The 19725-nt window shown below is 39.3% G+C and overlaps 1 protein-coding gene across 1 annotated transcript in view; it reads right to left on the bottom strand.

Moving 5' to 3' along the window:
- Positions 1 to 5434: 5434 nt before the first annotated feature.
- Positions 5435 to 19725, bottom strand: part of cyth3b (cytohesin 3b) — a 35671-nt gene continuing 21380 nt past the window's right edge. The window contains exons 4-13 of the mRNA XM_075453807.1: positions 19343 to 19409; positions 19057 to 19175; positions 18591 to 18671; positions 17105 to 17217; positions 15831 to 15979; positions 15211 to 15322; positions 11389 to 11465; positions 10097 to 10168; positions 9808 to 9962; positions 5435 to 7896 (exon numbers count right to left, since the gene is read on the bottom strand). Of these exons, the coding sequence (XP_075309922.1) occupies positions 7824 to 7896; positions 9808 to 9962; positions 10097 to 10168; positions 11389 to 11465; positions 15211 to 15322; positions 15831 to 15979; positions 17105 to 17217; positions 18591 to 18671; positions 19057 to 19175; positions 19343 to 19409 (1018 nt within the window). The 3' untranslated portion in view covers positions 5435 to 7823. The remainder of the gene's footprint in view (positions 7897 to 9807; positions 9963 to 10096; positions 10169 to 11388; positions 11466 to 15210; positions 15323 to 15830; positions 15980 to 17104; positions 17218 to 18590; positions 18672 to 19056; positions 19176 to 19342; positions 19410 to 19725) is intronic.

Here is a 19725-nt window from a genome sequence, read left to right as displayed (position 1 = left end):
TCAAAGGTTCTTGCTTTAGATTTTGCTTCCAATCTGCCAGCCATTTTGTAACCTTTTAAAGTGATCTTAATCAATAGTTCTTAAGGTTCTCAGAAGGTCATACAAGGTTTTTCTGGGGACATTGGTTGCCTTTTCCTTCATTTTTTTCCAAGCATGATAAAAAGCAACTAACTCAAGGCATGAACCAGTGTCATGTCTACACATAGCAGACAACTTAACAAATAACCATTTTTAAATTGTATCTTTAGGCTCTTTGTTACAGTGAGTTTGCAATAAAGTTGCGTCATGCAGTTTGAGGGACAGTATTTTTGCAGCAACAAGGTGATTCCCAAAGCACAAATTGCTGAAAACGTAGCATATTTCAGCATGTTGTGCAATGTGCCTTTGAAAAAATCTGAGGAAACTGAACAAGTGGAAGTCAAAAGAAGTGGCAGGCCAAAAATCAACAAATGAACAATGTGTGAAAGTGATGTCCTAAAAAAAAATCCAGCAAAGGCCTGATCCAGGACCTGTGAGATGTATCCGTCCTATACGTTGATCCGTCGAATGTTCACTGAAGTCTCATCATGCGTCCATGGAAGGGTGGCTGTCAAGAAGTCATTCTTAAGGAGGCGAAACAGGGAGAAAAGGCTGCCAAAGGACACCAGAAGTGGCTTGAAAATCAGTAGCAGCAGGTCTTATGGAGGGATGAATCCTCCCCAGAGCCCAGACCTCAACGTTATTAAAGCAGTGTGGGATCATCGTGACAGAGAACGAAACAAAAGGCAGTCAACATCCAAAGGAGAGCTTTGGAATATCCTTCAAGAAGCCTGGAGAGCTATTCCTGAAGACTACTTGAAAGAAATGACAAGAAAACTTGTCTCAGAGGATTCTGGCTAAAAGGGCTTCCCTACATTTTTATGAAATGTACAAGCTCTGTGTTATACTGCATTTCTGTTCATGTTCACACTTTTCATTAAACTACTGCACATGTTTTGTTTAAATGGTTGTTTTTACATGGACAAGTTATGTGCTGTGCTGCACAAAGTGTGTGATGATTATTCTTCAGAGTGGTGTCAGTACAGAGTAGATACTGTATGCTTCTACAAGTACTGACAAGAAATTAACCATACTTTTCAGACATTTTATTCAAACCTGTATTCATCTGAAGCGCCTTTAGACAATACAAAAATGTCAGATTTTTTTAGTCAGTTGAATATACCTAAAATAAATGAGGTCAGTAGAGCAGAATTAGAATTCCCTATTTCATCAACTGAAATTGAGGATGCTATTCAGGAAATGCAGAATGGGAAGGCGCCAGGCCTAGATGGTTACCCAGTTGAATTCTTTAAACATTTTTCCAGGCAATTAATTCCACTGTTACAGGATATTTTCATGAATCAAAAGATACAAAAACTTTGCCAAGAACATTAACAGAGGCCTCTATAAGTTTACTTTTAAAACCAGGGAAAGACGAAAAGGAATGTGGGTCATATCGCCCTATTTCACTTCTTAATTGTGATGTGAAGATTTTGGCAAAAGTGCTAGCACGACGTATGGAAAAAGTAATGGCAGAGGTAATTTCCCCGGACCAAACAGGTTTTATTTTGGGACGTCAGTCCTTTTCTAATGTGCGACGTCTTTTAAATATTTTATACACACCATCATCCAATACTGTACCTGAGGTGGTTATTTCTTTGGATGCGAAAATGGCGTTTGACATGGTAGAATGGGGTTATCTGTTTGATTGTTTGAGGAGATTTGGTTTTGGCCCTAATTTTAGAGAGTGGATTGTATTTCAATCCTAAGGCATCTGTAGTTACCAATAGAAATCACTCAGAGTTTTTTCCAGTGACAAGAGGAACACGACAGGGATCACCAATCAGTCCTCTTCTGTTTGCTTTGGTTATAGAACCTCTTTCTATTGTGCTGAAGTCAAAGTCAGAAATAAGTGGGATTCAAAGAGGCAGGTTGACCCACAACTTGTCCTTATATGCAGACGATTTATTATTATACATCTCAGACCCTATTCATAGTCTACCACATGTGTTGAAAACTTTGCAAACGTTTGGTGTTTTTTCTGGCTATAAGTTGAATTTTACTAAAAGTGAGTGTTTTCCTATAAATGCCAAGGCTCGTTCTATTCAGGATTCTGACATTCCATTTTCTATGTCCAGAGATGGGTTTAAGTATTTAGGGATTTACTTAACTCCAACTTTTTTGGAACTATTTGGTAAAAATTTCACCCCATTGATGGATAGGCTAAAGTCTGATTTTCAGAGATGGAATGCCATTAATTTGACATTGGTTGGTAGAATTAACTGTATAAAAATGAATGTTCTTCCTAGATTTCTTTATCTTTTCCAATGTCTTCCAATTTCTTTGCCGAAATCTTTTTTTCAGTCTATTGATAAGTGTATTACATCATTTATATGGGCAGGTAAAATTCCCAGAATACAGAAAACATTTCTTCAAAAACATCGCTCTGATGGAGGCTTGGGATTGCCAAATTTGCAAATATATTATTGGGCGGCTAATGTTCAGAAAATACTATACTGGTATCAGTCATCAGATTATGTCTGGTGTGAAGCTGAAAATAATTCATGCCTTTCAACATCGCTCCCAGCATTAATAACCTCCAGAGTACCACTATCCATTTCATCATATTCTTCAAATCCTGTAGTGACTCATACTTTACGTATTTGGCATCAATTCAGAAAATATATGGGTCTATCTCAGTTTTCAATACAGGCGCCCATTTGCCATAATCAGGCATTTATTCCAGCTAACATAGATGCAACTTTCTTGAGATGGAAAAGACAAGGCCTTGTCAGGTTTAAAGATTTTTATAAGGAAGGGGTTTTTGCAAGTTTCAATGACCTTTGTGTAATATTTAATCTTAACAATTCAGACCATTTTAGGTATTTACAAGTTCGCCACTTTATTTTAACTAATACACCAAATTTTCCAAATGAACCAGAGTCTACTGTTTTGGATGATATGTTTGCACTTTCTCCTGATCTAAAGGGCCTCATTTCTAGAATTCACTCTATAATCACCTCGCAAGGGGAGAATATTCATGATAAGTTGAAAGTTAAGTGGGATAACGAAATGGGAGAGGCAATTCCAGATAGTATATGGGAGGAGGCTGTGTGTAGGGTGAATGGGACTACATCCTGTGCACGTTTAGCCTTTATCCAGTTTAAAATCTTACACAGGATGCACTACTCTAAAGCTAGACTGGTAAAGATATTTGACAATGTGGATGAAAACTGTAGTAGATGCCATAGTGCCCCTGGAACTTTAACACATATGTTTTGGTCATGTCCATCTTTGAGCTCATTTTGGTTTGGAGTCTATAAAACAATTTCTGAAGTAATAGGAATAGAATGTCAGCCTAATATGTATAACTCAATTTTCGGAACCATGCCACTTGATAGTATAAGTATCTCTAGGTTCAAAGATATAATAGCATTTTCAACGTTGATAGCTAGGAGACAAATTCTTTTACACTGGAAATCTTCTTGCCCACCAAAATTATCTGTATGGATGTCTGATTTAAAGGGGCACTAGGTAGCATTTTCACCTAAAATTATAGCCTTCAGGAGTTTAACGAAGGTTAAACAAGTCAATAGTAAGCGAATGAAGCCTGTCTCGCTCCCAACAGGGGTCTGTATGCTGAAAATCCCACATGTAACTTCGGCAGGAGCGACCCGCTTCTGAAGTGTCGTGATGCGCGAGAAGAGTCGTTTGTGTTTACGGCACTTAGCTAGGTACTGTATGCTAGCTGTAGTTGTAGCTATGTGTTCGCTTGCGTTGAAGAGCCAACACCAAGCGTTTCATATTCTGCCTTTCACAGACTGAATATGAAACGTTCGATGTTGGCACTTCCCATCTTTGTGAAATTTCTCCAAGCGTGATCTTGTTCATCTACCACAGTGATCTGCGTTTTAGATCGTAAAGAGACAGGTGATGACGGTGCTCTAATTCCTCCTGAGTTCGAGACGTAGCCTAGCTTCAGAAATACACGGACTGACCTGATTATAATAAGAATAGCGTTTTGATCCGAACAAGAATTGTTATCTACACATGAAAATTGATTAATTTGTGATTGTAATCGGAATAGTGTAGAGCTAGTCTGCGTTTATTGCGGCGTGTGTTGGTAGTGCCTGCGCACATCTGTCTAAGAAGTAACTTTTGTAAGTGTCTGCTAATACAAAGGAATCACTCCACGAATACACCATGATGAGGGAAGAATCCCATTCAAGATCAGCAACAGTCCATCCATACATCCATACATCCATTATCTGCCGCTTGTCCGGGGTCGGGTCGCGGGGGCAGCAGCCTGAGCAGAGAAACCCAGACGAGCTGTCCCCGGCCACTTCCTCCAGCAACAGGATTATAGCATATTATCTTGAGTTCTCTCTACAGAAAATCTCTGATTATAGTATCTTACGTGGGCAGTCTACACTTGTGAATCAGATGACTTAACTGCACTGACTAAATAACACAACGGCAGCATTCGCCACGATGGTTAGCTAGTGGGTGTGTACAGATGGGCATTTTTACGACAGTGTAGAATTTCAGTTTGACCAATAGAGATCGCTATACTGCCGCTAAACTACCTTGTATCCCTTTAATGTTGTGTCTAAAATTAGAAAAGATAAAATACACATTAAGAAGGCCCAATGACCGTTTTTATGGTATTTGGAACCCATTAATAAAATATTTTGAAAAGCTCAAGACACTTCCTGAGAGCCCCTAAGAGTAAAGCATTGAGATTTGATGGCCAAGACCTACAGATATCAAACATATAAATCGTGTAAGCCTTTTTATTTTTGTATGGTAGGAATGTGTGTACATATATGCATATACATTGTTATTGTTATTGTTTTATTTGTCATGAAAATTATTATTTTTTTTTGTTTCCACTTTTCTGGTGCAAGATGCATTTGTGTATATTAATGACTCAGTATCGTTTTATTGCTGATTGACCATGTGGGATGACGCACAGAGGTTAAGGGGTGGGGGTGGGGGGGGGGTGTAATTCGAAATGTATAAAAGAACAAAAATCTGTATCTTAAGCCAAGAATGTAACTCTGTTTTGTGTTTAATAAAAAGAAATTAAAAAAAAAAAAAGAACTGACCCATTTGGTTTTTGAGACTGTCTTCTGTAGATATTTAACAGAGCAACCAGTAGGGAGGGGGGGTCATCTCTTCACCCATTTTTCATCTACATCTTTTCACAGAAATACAATATGTTTTCATTCATCTATCCTGTTGATTGGACCTGGTCGTGTTATTCTACCAGTCAGGCTGAATTGCACAGCAATGTAACAAGCTTACTGCAATATAAGCTTGTCACTGTGAAATGTCTTAGCTTTTAATAAATTAAGGCATGTTTTTAATGCAAAAAAAAATTAGGTCAAGATTAGTATCAATAATGAATACACCATGAATCTGCTATAAGCTTTATGTATACTTTATGTAGATACACTTATAGTACAACGTGACCAATATCTTTTACAGAGAATATAAAAGTTAATGCAACTACATGCCCACGCAGAGCAGTAGAAGATAATATTGAGCCTTGAACACAAGGCCTTTATTATATTTTACAATCACATAGAAAACTATTGGCGTTTTTGACATCATTATCATTTATATTTTCATCATCAGTGATATTAGTTTGCCATAATCATTACCGTTAACATCAAACATCATATTAACTATAATCTTCATAACCACTATAGATACAACCGTCTTTCTCACTCATCAGTCATGGCTTATTAAGAGCTTTGTCACAGTTATTGACCAAAATTTTCATCATCATCACAACCATTATCATATCTCCACTCATGATTATGTTTAAGGCTTTTGCAAAGAAGACCCCAAACTTCAACTAATGCAGACTTGTTAAACAGAGTGTGCATACCTCAACTAAGAGACCGGAAAACCTATACATCATATATACATACATAGCTTAAGCTTACACTGATTAACATTTACAGGTAGTATTAAACCATGTCACAAATGAAAATAAATACAAAAAATTATGGTCAATTGTTACGTAGAAATTCTTAAAGAGGAACACAAAGCAAGCAAGGATCTTTAGGAGTACAAACCGAATGCAAACTGGATCACAACAATACACTGAGTTTAATTAACATAGGCAATAGAGAAGAAAATAGGGGAGAAATAAAAAGCTTAATTGGACTGGTACCTATTGTGTGTCTGCACAGCCATTAATCAAACACACCCTTTAGACAGAAAAGACTTTCTAAAATGAAGGTCATTTCAAAGTTATAATCCTTAAGATCTCATATCTTATTTTAATACTTTTTCTGGTCAGCACTCTTAGCAACAGCAAGTTAAAGGTTTTGCAGTATCAGAAACGAAAGTCCGCCATTCTCCTGCTGACTTATAATCTGCCTTCACGTGATCGAGAGTCATGGTAAACAAATGTTTCTGGTATTTTAGGATTTTAAGGTTAATTCCATCCTATAGCATGCCAGTAAAAGTGGAGTAGGGGTTTCTGGCACAACTTCACCCACCTCCAACGTGCATGCAGGCCTGGAAATAAAAAGACACTTGTAGTATATACATAAGATGAAAGAACAAATGTACTTATTCTATATACTGCAAGTGTTGCTGGTGTCCAGACCTCTTTAACTTAAAGTGCAATGATGGCAAATCTGCAACATGTATGGAAATGTTATTCCGGTGTGTTTAATCGTACTTAGTTCATTTTCATGCTTTCTGATTACAACCTCACTTAATCACTTTTTGTTTGTGAGTTTTTTTACATGCCTTCATCTACGATGTGATGTCACATCCGAGTGTTCAACATTTCCTGTTGCTTCACATCAAAAGCGGTTAAAGGGAGGCTTTTATCATGAAGTCACAAAAGATTAGTGGCAAATTGGCAAGCTGTGAAATCTTAAGGATTACAACTTCAAGTCCAAAAAGAAGTTTAATCTGAAGCCTCAGCAAAAGCACCATTGCTACTAAACTAAAATAAAAAAGGATGCACATTTCAAAAGTCTCTGCTCCATGTAAATAAATGAAATCAGCCCAGCTGACTCAAGACTGTAACGGTTTTGAAACCTAAATGTAAGCCGGCTTGTTCTGAGGTTACTCTGAGCAGGGCATCTGGAGAGAAGAATGCAGCACCAGAGTGAGATGACGACACGGTCCAGCTGAGTTTATACAGCACTGATTCAACCACCATCCCCCAAATGTGTCCATTGTTTTTTTTTTTTTTTTGTACCATCCTCCTCGAGTATGTTTAATCCTCCAAGTTGATGACCGCCCATCCGAACTCTGATTTTGAATTTCAACAAGATTTTCTTAAAGCACAGTGGATGGAACACTTGCACCACTTATGCACCCATAGATGCTGTGTGCACTGATAGCATGCACACGGCTGCACACAAACACAAACACAAACATATTTGTCTATGATGACCACATGCATGCATGTGCACCTGAAACATGGCAGTTGTGCTATAAAAAAAATCAACTTATTATGACCTGGTGTGGAGGGATAAGGGTGGAATATGAGATGGACACAAACAGGCTGGTTGGTGGTTTTGCTGCTCCATGAAAGAACCACGTGCATGTATTTCTTTTTCCTGGAGCTCTGCTGTCCTCTCAGCAGTGCGTGATGTCTTCCCAACAAGTGCCAATAACTTGTAGACAGTCCAGGGAAGAAACTGAGCTTCGCCCTGAAGTCAGGGCAGACAATTCTGAGGTGTAACAGCTTCCCAGCATGTTGTTTACATTTTCATGAAATGAAGGAGAGAAAGATGGAGGGGTGTGGAGGTCCACAAGATTGTCCCTTTTCACTTCTTGTTCGCGATGCGTCTCTTCCTGGTGGCAAGCATGTCGTAGAACGGGTCTCTGCTAATGCTGGCCCTAGAGAAGCAAATCAAAGGACAGCAAAAAATAAATAAGGCCACATGAGAGGAGGGTCTCAAACATCTTTGATATGGAAATGTCGGCACATTTATACAGACCCTTGCCTTAACTAGATCGGGAAAAAAAAAAGAAAAAAGTTTGTGCAGTGACCTAGTTTGGTTTCCATGGTTTCAGAAGATGAGACCCCCCACCCCTCCCAAGTTTTTTCTCAGTATTCTGGTTTGCTGGAACGAGTTAGTCTTCCAGAACCTTGCCCAGAACGTAGTAAAATACAAAAATCGCACACTTTTCCTCTTGCTTCTCTGTAGGTTTATTGGCCTGAAGGAGGGCAAACAATGGTGCTCAAAATTACTGGCTCCTCTCCGTTCCCTCGCTCCCCTTTTTCAGAGCGATGGAGAGGCAGCATACAATGAGAGCGAGTGAGTCAGGAAGCCATTTGGGCTCTGCAGAGAAGCCCAGTTTCACGGCTGCTAAATCCTGTTAGCACCAGCACAAAGCGAGAAGAGGCTCAACCCCCCACTGCGGATATCTCTTATTCCCTTTGTAATGCCACACACTCAAGAATGAGTCTACGTACAATGACTATGCCCGTCTTTTTCTGTTGTTTTCAACAACGAATTTTCATGAAGCATTGACTCCACCATAAAATGATCGAATCCAAGCAAGACTGCCATGACTAATTTAACGTTTTTTTCATCATTTCTGTCAATGCAAACATGGAAATACCTGACATATCTAATGTGATGGGAAATCTAAGATGACATACTTTTTATTTTAATAAAAGCATTCAGTAACTCAGATGGACAACCAGAAGTCAACCAGCTGGCCTAGCATCATGTAGGTCTGCATGTTACCAACTAGAGATAAGCAGATGCCTCTGTCATCATCTCTGCTTAAGAATATGGAAAGACAAAAAACAGAAGAAAAAAAAAAATCATGATTTACATAAAAAGCCTCCCCAGAACCAGAATATTCTTAGAAAGTCTATCCATGGCTCATTACCCTCCATGTTTGTGAATGCATCAACCCAGTTTGGAGCTGCCTCTCCTGGATGGGTTTTCTGGTTCACCCCTGGTGTGCTATAAGCAGTAATTTATCCCTAATCATTTCCCCCGAGAAGACTCTTTGATGGTATGGAGAGAGAAGCAGGAGGAGTGAATTCACTATATCACGGTACACAAGAGCTCTGTTCTGCTGAGCCAACTCACTTTGACATTGCACCATTTTCTATGCCGGTGATTACAGAGCATCTAGCATTTAGGTCACTAACAGCAGGGTTGTGAGTGCTATTTATGGTTTCTAACACAAAGACACCCCATTTTTACTGTCAGTTTTACCTTGTAAATCAAATGGGGTACTGAAATATACACAAGAATACATTTAAGCTAACGTTGTCTTCCATGATTTTTAATATTCACGTGTCTATGGGATTGAGTATCTTTTGAGTTGCTCAAAATGCAATTATATCAAATCCAGAGTTATGTTGAGCTACACCTTCAAAAGAACCAAACGAAAAAGGTGGAAAACCAGTCCAAAATAAGAAAACAAAAAACAACAGTCTTCACAGAACAAATCCATTTTTGCTGGGGTATTAAAGCTCAAAATACTGGCCATGAAATCTTTCAACTTATGCAGTACACAACTGAATTTGTGGGAATGGATTTTTAAGTCATGAATATCATGACTCATTTACTGAAGATTAGATGAAAAAAAGTCAATACTTTCATGTTTGTAAGTTTAATGTAAAGCTACATCAAGTCAGCTGGTTAGCTTACCACAAATACTGTGACTGTAAATATTTCATATGCCGATTGTTTAATCCATAAAAAAAAAAAAAAAACTATTTTAAAAACCACAAATAACTATTTGATAGAGGGATTGTGCCATCATTATTAGGACGAATCTTACTTAATGGATTTAATCCACTCCTCCTTCTCCTCAGGTGTGGGTGCTGATATCCTGTATACCACATGGTTGCCCTCCACAACACGCCCATCTGCCTCTGTCTTGCAGGCTTTGATCACCTGGCCCTTGTGATTGGGGTTGTAGAGCTCAAAACAGTTCTGGAGGAGGGACAAAGGGAAGATAATTAGTTTTGACCAAGAAATGTTTTTACACTGGGAATATTTTCTAAACACGGACATGGACAGACAGATATCTGAGCCAAGGCTGTGGTCTCTAATGAGGCAACACTCACAGGTTTCCTGGGCTCCTCTACTTCCCTGATGCTGAGATTCTCTAGTGGGATGATCCCACGAGGCTCCTTGTCCTACAGGAGAGAAAAACAAGAGGCAAAAACACGAGAGGATGGAGAAGGATGAAAAAGGGAGTAGATAATCTAAAAGGTATCAGATGATAAAGCCAAGAAACAAATATACAGACAAAATCATCAAAAGAAAAGGGGGGTAAGGGAGTTTATTTCGGAAAGAGAGGAAAATATCTACTGTGACTTGTTCTCCCAACATTAAACTCAGCCTTTTGTTCCATCTCCTCTCGTCCTCTTTACCGGACCAGATAATATGTGCATGCAGCAGTCAGACGAGAGGACGGGACATAATTATAGTGTCCTGAAGGATAATACCAGGGTAGACAGAGGACATTGCTGATGCTGCAGTAAGCACACAGAGGCAATAATAAAAATCTTTAAACACTACTAACAGGAAAGGTCGCCAACAGACAAGGTATGGGGTGAAATCCAGGCATTAATTATTTACCTAACAATGTGCGAATTTGATCTGCAATGATTGATGATCATCTAAGACAATTAAATCAGGAGTGCAATCTTAGTCCAATGTGGCCACGAGTGGAAATGAAAGGATGCTGGTGCTCTGAAGTTTTCTTTCTCTCTTCAGATGCTTTTATAGTTTACAATTAATTGTTAAAGTGCAATTCCAAAAAAAAGGTGGGACACTGTGCAAAGTGTGAAAAAAAAGAGAAATAAATCAAACGCTTTATGTGTTAAACAAAAACTGAGAAATTTAATAGTTTATTTTGAAAAACCTGTGTCAGCAACACGTTCTAAATCAATGAGAACAACAGCATGCTTACCACGATCAACACCCTTGAACATATTTTTATGTACATTTGACCAATTTCGGTCTACATTATCTATGATTTTTTTTATTTTGTTGCATCCCAACATGGCTTGTATTTTGTGTAATGAAAGTGAATAATCATCTGACAAGCCAAAATGGACCATAACAGTGGCACAAGCAGGAAAAGACTGCTCCTTTTCTTTTCAATTGATGTGATCTCCACAGCTATGGAAGTAAAAATCAGTGTAAAAAATGTGTCCTTTTTTTTTTCCTGGTGCGAGGAAATACCTAATAGCTACTACAATCAAAGAGAAGTCAAACCTTCCTGCCTTTAAAACAAAAAACAGAAGGCGTCTTAACGCTTTGTTCTCTCCAAGTCAGCACTGTGGAAACAAAAACACAGACGACAGCAAAAAATGCCTTTGCAAGTTCATGGTCTTGGTACGAGACTCACAGTTGTGTATTCGAAGTAATAGAGGCAGTTGTCCGTCAGAATGAACCACCTTCTCTTCCAGGTTTTCACTCGGCCTCCTGACAGGATGAGAAAAAAGGAGACAGGAAGTGACACAATGGCCGCAGTGACAGACTGACTGTCTCCAGTCAGGAACAAGAGCAGGATACGGGATGCTCTTTAATGAAGCCGACCAATATCCATGTTTTCTTATTCATGTTTAAAAAAATGACATTGATACGAAAAATGACTTTAGTGCTGTCATTTGATTTCCTTTTTAGCTGCCCGTCCCCAACCTAATAAACATGGCACGTGACGTGAAGACACAGAATATTCCAGATGCCACCAAAAAAAATCAATTGGGGTTGTGCCTGTGTTTCTGCTACCTTATTTGTTGTGTCCAGTCGTAAATGCACAGTTAGGTTTGTTACTGTGAATAAACTGTATGCTCTTTGTATTTTGAAACAAAAGATTTGTGCTTGGCATCAAGACAAAATGTTTAAATGAATGTAGTCTGAGATCTGATCTGACATCTTCCACAATTCTCTCCTAACTTTTAGCTTAGTCAAATGATGACTCAAGCAGCTGATGAATTATTACTGACTTTGCCTTTTTCAATTTTTTGGAGCCAAGATTAAAACCCGAGAGGAGAGGTGGGCAAATTTAGAACTCGATATGAACCCAGCATGGCTCTAAAAAGCACCCCTAAAGGAGAACACACGCATATGTTAGCACATAAAACAACCAGAAATACCAAGCCCCAGAGCAAGTTCACCACCTTGTGTGTTAGCTTACATGCAACTACAAAAAAAGAAGGACAAGAAAGAAGGAAGGAAAAAGGGAAACAAAACATGCATAAATTAAGAGCATGTGCAAATATGTAACATGCTAGTTTTAAGCAGAATTTAGCCTCTGGCAGTAAGTGCAGAGCCTTGAATTGGAGGAAAACACCAGAAATGTAAAACAGGGACAAAGGAAAAGCTCTTCTAGTAGGACACCTGTCTGTTGTATGCATGCATACCTGCACCCATTGTACAAAATACAAATCATAACATTTTGTATGCGTCTGATTCTGTGCATTGACCTAACTTTTCAAAGTATTAACTGCAGGATTTCCCTCCTGTTTTCTTGGTTCCTCACAAGAGCCTATATAAGCCACACATAATTACAAAAGCTCTGGGCTTCCTTACATATCAACAGACTCTGGCTATTGAATTAGCATGTTCAAATTTCCGCTCGGCATAAGAGAGATTTACTAAAAAGGCATTTATTCCTCCTCATCCTCCAGGGTTTATTTTTAGAGAGTTAAATTGGAAATATTTTTGTGAGAACTGGTGCGGGAAATGGCTCCAGGGAGGAACCGTACCAGAATGAATGTAATCATGTAAGGTCTGTGAGCCACAATGGGGTTATTTGCATTCACACTCACTGACTTGATCGGGCCACAGAGACATTACACAGAGTTAGAAGAATGTGCAGGTCAAAGCCAGGTGTGTGAGCGTGTTTAAACACAGTAATAAAACTAATCACCTGCAGTGAGTTTGCCCTTTAACCCATGACAAACAGCACCCAGGCTACTAAACATTAATTATGTTCAGTAATAAAACTTTAGGTGTTCAAGAGAGGATGTAAATGAATTCTATGCAAAAATGCAGTGGCCGCAACTGCTATGAGACTAAGTGAGATTCAAATCAAAAACACATGGAGTTGAGCATGAAGAAATCACAAGAGCGTATATGTATTCGCTAACTTTACATCCCTGGCTTGCATACACAAACCAATTTTCCCTCCCAAACTCATTAAGGTGCTCTCCCAAGAGCCAGATTTACAAATGAGGTACAAACTAAAACATTGTAAGCACAAATTCATAGAGAAACAAATTATGGACCGACAGTGTGAATATGTAAGAATGGACCAATTAGATTCTGACCCAGGTGTGAAAACTGTGCAGTGAAAATTAAATATACAGCATGTGCATTCCAATTATTGTATTATATTACATATACTATGTAATTCATCTTTCTGTCCAAGTTCAGTTCGGTAGACAAAACAAATTTCTTTTAGAAAAAAGAAACATGAATAAACATCTTAAACTTTAACAGCAGTTACTGAAAATGATAATCAAACTTTACCCGTTTACCAGTTCTCGCTACAGTTATATATAACAATACAGGACGGTTGTTCCAGCTCGGTTCCAATAGGAGTCTTTCAGATGTAATTAAATGTATACAGCAACTGATCTTGTGTTGTAAGTCATCATTTAAGCTAATTAAATTAGTTTGCATCCCAGGGGACATAGTTTCAAAGGCTTTTATAAAATGGTAAACATTGTTAAGGGATCCATTTCAACCCAAATAATGCTTATTGTTGTACACATAACCTTGCAGTCCTGTTTTGGATGGCTTTATAGGGCTTTCAAATCCAAATGTTAAGGGTAAAAGTATTATGTTTGAGTCACTTAATTCACACCAACTTTCTACTTCCATCGACATTGTTGCCCATTATAAAGTTTGCCGAGCGTAAAAAAAAAAAAAAGTGTATATAAAAGTGTTTCATATTCAAACACAAGCTTGCGCTTCTATCCATAACAGGATATTTAATTTACTTGTTGTATACAGCCTAGGCCAAACTCTTACTTAAAAATGACCAGTTTGTTCCTAACCCTATCCTTAACTCCCACCTTTGCCCTAACCTAAACAAGGACCCCAGAAATGACTTTTTGCCTTATTAGGACAGGCATTTGGTCCCCATAAGGAGCAAAAGTCCCAACAAGGTCAGTAATTGTACCAGAGATGGTTTTAATGACACAACAAGAACACACATACTTGGGGTACCTTTAATCATAATGTTTTGCCGAAGTACAAATGGAAAACCTGTTCTACTACCTGAGCCCCAGCTTCCTGTATATTAATGAAATACTGCAGCAAGCTCAGTCTTACAGTTTAATTTAGACTGGAGAGTTTTTCTATTATCCAATTAAATATGGGCTCTATAAACTTTTCAAGGGAGATTATCTTGCTTCAGTGTAATGTTCTGCTGGAAAACCTTGGCTCTTGACATTCATGTGAATGTTATTGTGACCCTACCACTCACCTAAACTTTGTTTAGATGTATATCCACTAGCAGGTCAATGCACCCTATTACACCATAAAAACAGCCAAAACAAGTTGACAGGAAATCAGAAAGAGCCGAAAGGTATTGACCCAAACTTCAAACTCCCCATATCGTAATCTGACACCACTGGACACCTCTGGAGGCCGCCTATCCATGCCCTACAGAGTCAAAGCTGGTTTGCCTGCACATGGGAACCTGCACAATGCTAGACAAATGTGCCTAATGCTGATGCTGATTGATGTGAGCAACCAAAACCAGGTGCATTTGTTGTATTGAGTAACAGCTGCCATCAGCACAGCACAGCACAACACAGATGGGAAATTCAATCTTTACCGTTCTTAACTTCTCTTATTTCTGGTAAACTCTGGAAAGAGATCAAAAGTAGTGTGCATCCAGTTTCAGAAGTGTATAAAGATTCCTCTGGCATTTCCAAAGTTTAAAGAGTAAAGCTGAGTTGTCAGAGCCTTGAAAATCTTTCCACTTGCTTCGAACAACATAACTGTTACCCTGGCAGATTTAGGAGTCTCATCTTCATTTGCTTCACATAAACCATAAAGATGATACTACAGAGATTTGTTTAATTACAGCTAAGCAGTTAGAAAATATTTAACCAGTGATGGTTTAGTCTACTAACTGCAGAAGCAAACAAATAATTCTTCCTGGATGTCTTGCATTCTCTCCACAGCTGAATTCTGGGAGACTCAGACTAACCTAATTTGAGCAGCCAGCCTTCTCTGTCTGGGTTGAAGAACGTGTGTGTCAGGTCATTGCCATCATCCTCTGGGATCTTAAATGGTTCGCTCTTGATGCTGTCGTATAGATTCTGGAAAGACCAAGTTACAAGGGAAAATGTCGGCATTAAAGCACATTAAAACCTCTATCTGCAAACAATGCTTTTAGATTATTGGTGCATTAAATACAACTCTGGCTAATTCGATTTTAGTGAGACACAGAAAGACACAGTGATTCAGACCTCAATAAATCTGGGAGCTGTGAGAGTTTTTAAAGTAGTGCCTTTTTGAAAATGAAGTAAAGGGTTCCTTGGTACAGACATCAGTCTGGGGCATGTCGGTAGACGAGCAGGTTTTGATGTCTTTATCTTTGCAAGATCACAAAAGAGTCAATGAAGATCTCAATCTGTGAGCTCCAATGTCTCAATTAGCGATGCCTGACTTTGCTGCTTTACAGGGGTTTCTTTTGTTTGTGCTAAATCTTAAAGAATGATCCAGTGAAATCCACACTTGACACTTTTACCAATGCGATGTCTCACATGCACAATATAAGGGCTGCATTTGTCCAGCCTAATGAACTAATTAAGATGAACTTCTCACCCTGAGTAGCTCCTCTGGGAGGTCTCCTCCCTCATTGATCCCTCTGTTCATGGAGATGAAGCGCTCCACTGGGGGCTTGTCTCTGACGTTTGGATTGTGAAGGCTGGTGTTCAGCATAATAATGGCAAACGATAGAACATAGCAAGTGTCTGTGGAAGTAATTGCACACAGTGTCACTGGGAAACTTTGACTGCGGTAAAAGGTTACATCTATGTGTGAGTATGGTTCTGTTTTTCCTGCTTGAGGTGGATTATTCACTTCACTTACTCTACCGTTTATAGTTGAAATTATTGAGCACATACTATCAAGGTTACAACATAATAATTCCAATTCCAATTCAATGAAAAAGGGAAATGCATAATCTACAAACCAGCTTTATAGACATTGTTCAAACCTAAATGTAAACAAAAATGTTTATTCTCATATTTAATACTGTATATTACTTAAAAATAAGAGGCTGTTGTATAGTGGTCGGTGATGTGATTTGTTAGTATGCAATAAATCAATTAAATTTCTCATCAACAAGTTTAGGACTTTGGCTAATAAAAAAAAGAGAATTTAATCAACAAAAAGCCCCATTTTGGCTCTGAAGGCCGGAAGTCTCTACGGTCGTGACCACAAACAAACTCGCAGACATATTCGTGATCCACTGCTCTAACGACTGCACATCATAACTCACCTCATCCTCCACCTCATCCATCCACAAACTAACTGCTCCAGTCAACATCCTCCACGTTTTAATTCATAGCCCTGTGCTCTCTGGTCTTGAAGGATGACCAATAACTTAGACTGGGTGTGTCACCACTGCACTACATCAATATTCATGACCTGAGCTGTCAACTGTGTCCTCGCTGAACACGCGAGCAGCAGACAAAGTGCAATTAGCCAATACAGCACTAATGACCGCTATTGACCGAGGATCAATTTCATTATCACTGTTGGAGACATGGATACTGATTACACCAGGATTAGTTAGCGACTTGCTAAACAACAACATGTCATTTACAGTGGAAAAGACATCAGGTTCAGAGTAAAGGAATAAACAGCCTTTCTAAAATTAGATGTCTGCATGATATACTGAGAAGCTCGTTCAAGAAAGTCTGAAGTTGTGGTCACATGGTAGGATTTATACAGCACAAACAGGTCAAGCTGTCCGGTGGGAGAAGACAGACAGTCAGAGACATTGATCTGAGTCTGGGGTGGTCTATCGAGCACGTGCTATCGGTCCGGTCTGAATCATGAGTGTGTGGGTTGTGTGCGTGTGTGTGCAGTACCTGTGGACTGGAAGACGCCGGGATTGCACTGGCAATACCTGGAGGCAAACGCCTCCATCATACGATCAATCTTCTGGGCTTCGCCAGGAAGTCTGAAGCTCCACAGAAACTGCCTGCAACAGCAGGGAGAAGACATATAATTGGATGACATGAAATATTTATGCAAATGAAATATATTTCCAAACATTCAAGTCATTTACCGAGACACTTAGAGTGGCATGTAAAAGTTTGGTCACTACTAACATGTTGCTATTATCGTTGCTATGAATAGGTAAGCCGGTAAAAGATAGTCTGCAAAGGAAAAGGGCTCCAAGCAGAAGTTTGTGAAGACCCCCTTTTGGCAAGTATCACAGTCTAAACACTTTCAGTTCTTGTTTGGGGGATTCTTCCTGCAAAAGGCTTCTAGTTCTGTGAGATTCTTTAGCCATTTTGCATTCACTGCTTTTCTTAGGTTTATCTACAGATTTTCAATTGTTTTTTTCGTAACAGGTGGCTGTGAGTTCTTAGACGTCATCGTCATCGTCTTTTCAACTTCAGCCTTTTTTTACAAATGGCGTGATCTTTGTCTGTAGAATATGCTTGTACTAAATTTAATTTAATTCTCCCCTCTGACAGTGAAATCTTCCCACTGACTGAAAAACAAACCTAACTGATCCATTCTGAGGTGTTCTTTTCATGAGATTCTGCACTCTTATTCCTCCAAACCTCCCTTTTTTATAGTTAATAAAAACTTTATCCACAGGACTTCTCTCCGAAGTACTTCTGACTTGTTTACACATTCATCTGCAAACCTCTGATACTGAAGTCTGTGGTGAGGACACGTGAAAGTTTCTCTTTTGAGATGACTCTTGGATGAAGGACTTACTTGTTAAAGATAGCTGCACAGTGATAAATCTTCCCATATGTTCGCATCTGTCAAAAGGGATTTCACTTGCCTTTCAAGCAGCGCTACACATCGATTCACTCTCTGAATCCTCTTGGTCTTCCAGACCTCAACTTGGCATCCACCAAGTTGATGTCAATTGATGTTTCTTAATTACATTTAAGACTGAGAAAATGGCTACTTGAAACCACTATCTTCTTAGAGCCTCCTCCTGCCTGGTGGGTATCAATTATTTAAATTTTCAGAGTGCTAGGCAGCTACTTAGAGGAGCACATGACTGCTGAATGTTAACATTTGAAAAGAAAAAAAAAACTCCCTAAGAGGAGGTCAGGCTCATATTTCAGGTGGATTTGAATGTCATACCGTTAGCTGGTGTCATTCTGCTGTTTGCCTTTCAACTATAAGGACGGACAGAGTACTGCTGCCATGATAACAGAGTTGTAAAACCTGTCTGATAGTTTGAAAGACGACTATATCGTGTTTGAACAGAGCATATTTTGAGTATCATGCATGAACATTCTGGACTGCACGTTCTCCTGGAACTGTACAAACACAACCAATCGAGGCTGGCCCCTTACTTTTTGAATTTTTCTCTCAGCTCACCTTAAGGCCTGAACCAGGTTGAGGTCTGCAAACTCATGAAGCTCCACAAACGCCTGGAGGACCTTGATGTTAAAGTCATCCCTGGAGAGGAGTGACACGTGTTACAAGTTTAAATATTTACATGACTTCTATTCAAACAAAAAACAGAAGAAACAGACTCTTCGTTGATTAATATTCACTCGTGCACTCCAGTACATTTTGGGGTTTGAAATGTCACAGCACCACTTTCAGATCCCACTGAGTTGCCTCAGGAAGCCACCATGACATCCATGCTGTTTTGACAGATAAGAGCCACATGTCCCCTCAGTTATTTTAGTGGCATGGTCTCTAGTTGCTGCTGTGCTCCATAAATCCAGACTTCCTGGAGCTTTATGCTTGCGTCGCCGGGCAGGCAATGCATTTATGACAGATGGGGAGAGGAAGCAGTAAGGTGGAAGGAAAACAGAGAGAAAGCTGGACAGCTCACCGTTCCCCTAAGTAGTCCCCAATGACCGTTTTGTTGAGCCCCTCTCCTTTGTAGAGGAACTGTGCAATGTCTTCTGGGGTGTGCTGGAGAAGATCGTTCTCCAGAAGAAACTGGATTCCCTGTTAAAAACATTACACTCCAGTTACCTATTCTGTTTTACGAACTTTGATGAATAGCTGCTGCATATTTTCAAATTTAATACAAGAGGCTCATTCTATTCATAAAAACGTAGTTCAGCAGGGGCAGTTTTACAGATTCTGACACACGGTTCAAGATCTGCTCTGACCTTTTTAGGGTCCATGTTGAATTTCTTCCTTCCCATAGCGATCTGTTTATTTCTTTGGGTGGTTTTGCTGTAATTAAAAAGAGAAAAGAAGAAAACTCAAACACATCCATCACATGTCAGCTGGGCGTGGCGTTGTCTCCAGGATGCTGTGTTTGCTGAGCACAGCTATTTGTGGAGGCTTTTCGAGGACTGCTTATCAACCTCTCTGTCAAATGAGGACCTTTATGCGTCTGTGTGCGCTCCCAATGTAACCAAAATAACCTCTTTAAGCCCTTTTTACCAGCTGCACCTGAGACACACTGCCTGACAGCTTGCCTCACTCCACTTCATCAACCAATCATGTGAAAGCCTCAGAATACAGACTGTTTGGCTAATGTTTAGTC

The sequence above is a fragment of the Odontesthes bonariensis genome, chromosome 21, assembly GCF_027942865.1.
Source record: "Odontesthes bonariensis isolate fOdoBon6 chromosome 21, fOdoBon6.hap1, whole genome shotgun sequence".
In the NCBI taxonomy this organism is placed as follows: Eukaryota; Metazoa; Chordata; class Actinopteri; order Atheriniformes; family Atherinopsidae; genus Odontesthes; species Odontesthes bonariensis.
Note: the sequence above shows the minus strand (reverse complement) of the source record. Positions and strands in the feature narration are given on the sequence as shown.